Raw genomic sequence first — 7,813 nt, forward strand, 5'->3', positions numbered from 1 at the left:
CAACATTTTACCTTTAGGGTTGAATTTTTAATTTCTGTTTAGAGTATGCTTGGAGGCAATGGACTTGTAGATTGTCACATTTGATTTGTTTTTACTATGTTTAACCTTTTTCAAATATTGAATTTATGCATATGTTTACACATAAATTAATGCATTTATATTATGAGATGGCATAATAATTAGGTCATTAAATGGGCCATTCTCATTTGTTGAAATCATGTCAATGTGGACTGGAGATGAGCGGCATCCGAGCATGCGCATTTGCGCCACTCCCTGACACTGCCTGGCGACCGAGCAGCGGCCGGGCCAACACAACTTGGCACGGCCGAGCTCACCAAATTACACTTTGCAATAAATACATTTTTAAAAAGCAAAAAAAATAAACAAGGAGACGAGAAAGCGGGGGCGATGGCCGCCATCTACGGCAAGATCTTCGTGGGTGTCTTCGTGGAGATCAAGCGAAGTGACGGTTCGTATGAGGAGCACGCGAACGTAACGCTGCCGGTGCTGCGGCTGGTGCTTGATGAGATGGAGCTAGCGTCCATTAGCGGCTAGCATGCCTTCGCGGTACCTTAATCGATGTCCTTTTCTTTTCGTAATCGTCTCGTTTCATCCGTAAAGCGTGCTTCCTTCATCCAGGCCCTCCCGATCTTGGCCAGATAGATACGTAGTCACCGATCCCGGCCTTCCCATGTCGCTTGAGCGGTGGCGTGCATATTCGCTAGTTGCCGGGAACGAGAACGAGGGGATGGTTTGTGGTGTGATGGAGATCCAAAAGGACTGTAGGCCATATCTTCCTCCCAATGATGGGGTTATGCTCTTTAAGGTTGGAAATGTGCACGTTGGAACGGATGTCAGTGTTGTCAATGTCTATGTTGCCACGCCCTGACGAAAGGGTCGTCGTTGAGCCACTGTAATTTTGGCGTGTCTTAGCATCGTGACTAATTTAGTGTTGCACCGATGCCCCAACGTGTGCTATCGTCCGATACTGTACAGATCCCACGTTCAAAGTTGATATTTTTGCCTTGGTCAGGCACTACTCTGTCCATTGGTTGCAGTAGATGTCCCATCCATGTCAACTGGGAGGCCTGGTGGCGATGGATATTTGCATACTTCCCATTTGAAATTGTTGGGAGGTTGTATCTTGAGCTGGGGAATAGCAACTGATCATCATGGGAAAAGGAAGACAATAACTTTGCTAATGGATGCTAGGAAATGATGCCAAAGTACATTGTAACACTAAACCGAAGTTTTCCGCTTCCAGGACGAATACACCAGGCCATGGTAACGTCGCTGCACGAGGACAATGACAGCGTGACGGTGGAATGGATCGAGAATGGTGACACCAAAGGAAAAGAGGTACATATACTTGTACACAAATCATAATTATTGGTGGTAAAACCTTTGCTGTCATGCATTAATATCACAGTGTTGCAGAAGCTTGGTTGTTGAATGTTGTTGACCTACTTTTTCCAGATAGACTTGGAAAGTGTCTTCTCCCTCAACCCGGATCTCGCCGCTGAGGAAGACGTGCCACCGAGTCCAGAGACTCCTCTTCCTCCTTCCAACGTGGCTAAAAGCAGCAAAGTACCCAAAGTCAGTTCTTGACTTCTCACAAACAACCCTCCGGAGGGTGACTTTTGACAACCCTTCTTGATCGATCCACAGGCCAGACGAACTACCGCGATACCCAAGCCGGAGAACGCTCCACGAGAGAACAGGGGTACGTCAAATCTCAAATTTGAACTATTACAGACTAAATATGGTTGGATTTAAATGCACTGATCGGGTTGGTAGATACATTCTGTTGTCATCTCTCGGCTTTGACAAATTAGCTGCAAAGGTAATGAGCATCGTAGCCAAAAGTGCACTAAAGTTAGACTGAGTAGTATTATGGAATGATGTCATTTTTTTCCAAAGCAAAAGCTATTCATTTTAATTGATCACTAAGATAGTCATCTGCTTTCATTGAGGGTACAGAAATCAGTCAATATTTACAAATAGTTTTGTTTCTTTAATTTAAAAAATAAACTAAATACGTTTAGATATATATATTTTTCTATGCATAATTTAATGTTTTTAGTCATAGAAATGAACCAATTTTAAATGAAAAAATATTTTGGCCAATTTTTTAATTAAAGAAGGCATGATAAATAAGAGGATAGAAAAAATGAAGGATTTTTCTCTTAATGATAGTTATCATCTCATAGTTGTCCATTAATTTAATAATTGCTAAGTAATGTTTTGTTCTTTTTTTTTCCATACCCATTCTATTTGCAATTTACATCCAAAAATATAACACAGCATTGTAACTCATTGGCTGCCCTTAAAGTGGGAAGGTTGGCAGAAAATGACCCAAAATATTGGACTTATATCGCCATGAACTGCAGCAAATGAATTGAGAGGGAAAAAAAGTAGGTCAATTCATGGTGTGACCTCACAAAAGCCCCTTTGGTCTTTGGGTTGACTCCTCAGCTGCGGCAGTCGGAACCACCCGAGCCCGTCCAAGCCAGCACAGCCAGTCTTCCGAGGCTCCTCCCCCGTCCATCAACACCCAACCCGCAGCCGCGACGGTGACGGCGGGCAACCAGTCACTGCTCCAGCAGCAGAATGGTATTAACACGGACGCACACACCCACACTTTTAGACCGAGAGGGAATGACGTCAAGAGTGGCGCAGCTGGACGAGCTCCCGTCAAAAGAGCCCTTTTCATAGGCCTGAATCCTTAACCCTTTAAATAGCAAGTGACTATTTTCCTGTCATTTAAAAAAATACTTCACTTTCATAGATTTAATTTTATTGTTGGTACCTTTATGGCACTGAAATTGTCTAGTTGTAATAAAAATAATTAAATTCACATTTTTTTCGAGTACTCTCCACACTGACAATGCTCAGAAATAAAATATACCTCATTTTTTCTCCCTAAGATGACGATTACACTGATACATTTTGTACACTTTTAGCACGAAAAAAGTCCAACTGTGTGAAGGAAGTGGAGAAGCTGCAGGAGAAGCGGGAGAAACGCAGACTTCAGCAACAAGAACTGCGAGAGAAACGAGCTCAGGTAAGCGCGCACGTGTGCAAAACGCCGGCTTCTACGGTGCATAACTCGGCACATTTTTGTCCTTTTCAGGAAGTGGACGTCAATTTACCCAACTACGAGATCATGTGCATGATCCGAGATTTCCGGGCTAGTCTGGACTACCGTCCTTTGACCACAAATGACCTGGTACTTAAATATTCATCAACCTCAATGTATCTCCTTATCCAAATGCATGCCTTTGAATTAGATACATATCTCTAGTGGTACTCCTATGGCAATTATATGATAATACCATATAGACAAATATATGCAATATCGTGGCGATTTGGTGCATTATGCATTTTTCTAGATTAAGCCCTACCCAAGATTAAGGCACAATTGCAATTATGTACTACTATTTTAGTATTAGTGTTGCCTGCACTTATTTTGCTACAGAAAAAACATATATAATTCAATTTAAAGGAATTAACTGAAGATATACTTTGCCTTGTACAAAGTCAGAGTGAAAAAATATTCATGAAATAAAAATTGAGTCAAAGTAAAATAGTATTATTAAGTACAAAAGAGTAAAAAAAAAACGTATATCAGTTGGTATCAAAGCTTTATTCATTTTTTTGAGACCACTGTCCCTGACAATAGCGGTTTTTTCACTGCAGATTGAGGAACACCGAATATGCGTGTGTGTGCGTGCACGGCCACTCAACAAAAAAGGTAGGCATCGTTCCGTGTAACGGCGACGACGCGGCCACGAAGAGAAGAGCTTGACCTGTGACCCCTGCCCACTCAGAACTGTCCGGCAAGGATCTGGACGTGATCACCATCCCCAGCAAAGACGTGGTGATGGTCCACGAGCCCAAGCAGAAGGTGGACCTGACGCGCTACCTGGAGAACCAGACCTTTCGCTTCGACTACGCATTTGATGAGAACTCCACCAATGAGATGGTCTACAGGTGTGCTGCACGATCTGGAAAACATCCTAAAAAAATGGTGACATTTATTGTTGTTTCAACTCTGGCAGATTCACTGCTCAACCTCTGGTGGAGACCATTTTCGAGCGGGGAATGGCCACGTGCTTTGCCTATGGGCAAACGGGTAGTGGAAAAACACATGTGAGTACTTGGGCTGTGACGGATGGCGTTGACAAGTGCCACACTTCTCTTTTTTGAACTGGTGTTTCTCCTCATAGACCATGGGAGGAGACTTTTCGGGAAAGAACCAGGATTGCTCCAAAGGCATCTACGCACTGTCGGGTAAACTATTTTTTTTGTCTGCATATCTCAATCGGTTTAGGGAAGATTAAAATCAAATGGCCTGGGCAAAAAAAGGGTTTTAGGAGAGTTGTGTGATTGGATTGGATTGGATTATTCATGAATTTTGGGAAAGATAAAACATCTAGGCAAGTTACTAAATAGATTATTCCATCAAAAGTTTGCTTCTTAGTGCACTTGTTACATTTTATTTCAACTTTAAATGCTTTTAATACAAATGTTGTCGTTTTTGTCTTCTCATGTAGCCTTCTCTTTTTTGTTGTTGCAGCCAGAGACGTCTTCCTCATGCTTAAAAAGCCAATCTACAAGAAGATGGACCTCCAAGTCTTTGCTACGTTTTTTGAGATCTACAGCGGCAAGGCAAGTAGCCTCGAAAACAGGGCTGACACAATTGACCATCTACTCAACAACTAATAGACTATCAAGTTAAAAATATACACTTATACTCGTAGACATTACACACCAAAGACCACCCACTGTGATTTAAAATCCACACAACTAAACAATTTATATTGAATTGAATGCAATTCTTCAATTAACATTATACCATACAATATTCCGTAATGAATGATGGTTCGTTTGACCCTCCCAGTCTTAAAAATATGGCATCTTTCCCCCCCTTTAAAGGTGTTCGACCTGCTGAACCGCAAAGCTAAGCTACGCGTGCTGGAGGACGGCAAACAGCAGGTGCAGGTGGTGGGACTCCACGAGCGAGAGGTGAAAGGCACGGAAGACGTTCTCAAACTCATCGAAGTGGGAAACAGCTGCAGGTGCCAGACGCTTCAAAATCTTGAAAAATTCAAGGCAAGGGAGTGGCTTCATCAAGGCTTTGTCACCCCCACAGGACTTCCGGTCAGACATCGGCCAACGCCCACTCATCGCGCAGCCACGCCGTCTTCCAGATTATCTTGCGGCGGCGGGGCAAGATGCATGGAAAGTTCTCCCTCATCGACCTGGCGGGCAACGAGCGCGGCGCCGACACGTCCAGTGCCGACCGCCAGACGCGCCTGGAGGGAGCCGAGATCAACAAGAGCCTACTGGCCCTGAAGGTAAATCTGGCTAAAAAAGTCAATGTGTGTGGAAAAAGTGCTGAGCTATATGTGTGTGTGTGTGTGTTGCCGGGCAGGAGTGTATCCGAGCTCTGGGTCGAAACAAGCCACACACTCCATTCCGGGCCAGTAAACTGACTCAGGTGCTGAGGGATTCTTTCATTGGGGAAAACTCTCGGACTTGCATGGTATGAACAAAAAAAAATGTATTTTACAAACCAATATTTTCATTTGACAATGATACACATTTCACATAATTATTTCCTTTTTTTTTCCTTTGCAGATCGCCACCATCTCCCCCGGAATGGCATCCTGCGAAAACACGTTAAATACACTCCGATACGCCAACAGGTGAGCGGCGTGCCGACGAGACCGCAGACGGACGTTTGAGTTTGGTATGTGTCACATGTGTCCGTCACTGTGTTTCCAGAGTGAAGGAGTTCGGGATCAGCCCTTCCGACATTCCCTTCTCGCAGAGCGCTCGTGCCGACCTCTCTCCGACTTACGAGTATGCCACTTCTTTTACTACTGGGTTAAGCTTCATGTCTTGACCTGTTTTGTATCCATGGCTGCCTTACATGGCTTTTTCTATCCCATAGCTTGTTTCTATCTCACTGGTTATTTAGGGCAAATGTGTTGATCAATCAGTTCATGTATAATCAGAAAGCATGGAATAGTTCATGCATTTTAATTTGTAAAAAAAAAAGCATGCAAAATTAAAACCAGGCGATTTAAATGGATGGAAATCTACAATACAGTAATCCCTCAATCATTGCAAATTCAATACTTTGAGATTCTTTTTCCTGCTATTATTATAATTTATTACATTATATTTTTATTTTTTGAAGCCTATAAAAATGTGAAACTCCTAAGCGGAAGCCACTCTTCCTACACCGCACTGAAGTAGAAAAATAAAATTAACAAAATATATATTTTTTTTTAAATAGAGGAGACCCCACTTGCCGATTTTTCCATTTTTTCATTATTCGAGGGATTACTGTACCCCCTTCTTACTATATCTTTAAAATAAATCCCAAAAAGAAAGCATGTTTACTTTTTCACTGAGTTAAATATTCATCCAACAGTGTGAAGGAGCCGTCAAGTGAGCTGGCGGCCGCAACGGAACCTCTCGCGGACGGATCCGTCCACCAGCTGGATGTCCTCGAGGCCCAGTGGGGTGTTGGCAGCTCCCCGCAGAGAGACGACCTCAAGCTGCTCTGCGAACAAAACGTAACGTGACGGACGGGGCGCCACAACAGGGGCTCGCTCCGGTCACTCGGTCAGTTTAACCGTCAATGCGGACATTGGCAGGAGGAGGAGGTCTCCCCGCAGCTCTTCACCTTCCACGAGGCAGTGTCGCAGCTGGTGGAGATGGAGGACCAGGTTCTGGAGGACCACAGGGCTGTCTTCCAGGTAATCACATCTAAACTAAGTGCCTAAATCGAGACCATAAGTCTTTATGTGCTCAAATTCATGGTCAAAACTGTTTTGAATGTGTCATTGTCCAATTCCAGGAGTCCATCCGTTGCCTGGAGGACGAGAAGGTTCTGCTGGAGATGACAGAGGAGGTGGATTACGATGTGGAGTCGTACGCCACGCAGCTGGAGCAAATCCTGGAGCAGAAGATTGACATTCTTACCGAGCTGAGGGGTAAAAAAAAAAAAAAAACATTTGTCCAAAGTGTATTTGCTTGTGGGCTAGCCTGACATTTTTTTCTTCTCGTCTTTCCAGATAAGGTCAAGTCCTTCCGTTGTGCACTACAGGAAGAGGAACAAGCTAGCCAGCAAATCACTCCCAAGAGGCCTCGTGCACTTTAGATTCTCAAGCGCACATTGAAACTTTTCAATGGGAGGCTACAGCTTCGTCTTTTAGTGTTTCATCCCTGCTGTATATGCTTCCTTATCATCATCATCCTCATCATTATCACCATTATCATCCCTTCGCTGACCATCCTTCATTTTGCAGTCTTGTTGGTACGTAATATTTTATCATTTTTAATTTCATGACACACCGATGTGAGGTTGGAGGCTGATTATTAATGTCATTTGTCCACTATTGAGTGGCCTTAAAAAAAAAAGAAACTCGGTCGGTAACTATATAGAACAACAACAACAACAAAAAATTAACTTCCGAGGATGGTTCATTCTACATACTAGCTACCCACTTTAATGGCGATCAGTTGACGAGAGGAGTGTATATAGGACTTTAAAATGAGCGTCCACAAGAACAACAACAACCTGTAATAAGAAATGAGGAACCAAAGCCACTGTTTACATTGATTGATACATTGTTGAGCTCTAAGCTGGCATTGCATCAGACGGCTTGGCTCGTAAGGCTCGCTGCAATCAAATTGACTCTTTCATTTGCTCTAATAATGACATTAAAAAAAAGCTCCTGTGGTTGGAACTGATTTTTATTTTGATGAAAAGCCTATCTTGTGCTATAGTAAATTA

At 43.2% G+C, this 7,813-nt stretch overlaps 1 protein-coding gene across 1 annotated transcript; it reads left to right on the forward strand.

The window, feature by feature from the left end:
• Nucleotides 1-220: 220 nt before the first annotated feature.
• On the forward strand, nucleotides 221-7,766 carry LOC144210790 (kinesin-like protein KIF2A). Its single transcript, XM_077737673.1, has 21 exons — nucleotides 221-469; nucleotides 1,265-1,359; nucleotides 1,477-1,596; nucleotides 1,669-1,723; nucleotides 2,476-2,613; nucleotides 2,964-3,064; nucleotides 3,134-3,229; nucleotides 3,700-3,754; nucleotides 3,831-3,993; nucleotides 4,062-4,152; nucleotides 4,230-4,293; nucleotides 4,580-4,671; nucleotides 4,939-5,081; nucleotides 5,156-5,360; nucleotides 5,438-5,548; nucleotides 5,644-5,711; nucleotides 5,791-5,868; nucleotides 6,446-6,590; nucleotides 6,672-6,773; nucleotides 6,875-7,010; nucleotides 7,092-7,766. Exons 1-21 carry the CDS (start codon nucleotides 409-411, stop codon nucleotides 7,175-7,177), a joined length of 2,205 nt encoding a protein of 734 aa, XP_077593799.1. The 5' UTR covers nucleotides 221-408; the 3' UTR covers nucleotides 7,178-7,766.
• The last annotated feature ends 47 nt before the right edge of the window (nucleotides 7,767-7,813 follow it).

This window comes from Stigmatopora nigra, chromosome 17 (assembly GCF_051989575.1).
Source record: "Stigmatopora nigra isolate UIUO_SnigA chromosome 17, RoL_Snig_1.1, whole genome shotgun sequence".
NCBI lineage: Eukaryota > Metazoa > Chordata > Actinopteri > Syngnathiformes > Syngnathidae > Stigmatopora > Stigmatopora nigra.

Excerpts from the sequence above, each read along its gene's own strand:
- LOC144210790 (XM_077737673.1), top strand. The coding sequence starts at position 409 with ATGGCCGCCATCTACGGCAAGATCTTCGTGGGTGTCTTCGTGGAGATC. Across the intron at positions 5,712-5,790 it reads ACACTCCGATACGCCAACAG|AGTGAAGGAGTTCGGGATCA; the intron begins GTGAGCGGCGTG and ends CTGTGTTTCCAG. Across the intron at positions 6,591-6,671 it reads AGCTGCTCTGCGAACAAAAC|GAGGAGGAGGTCTCCCCGCA; the intron begins GTAACGTGACGG and ends GGACATTGGCAG.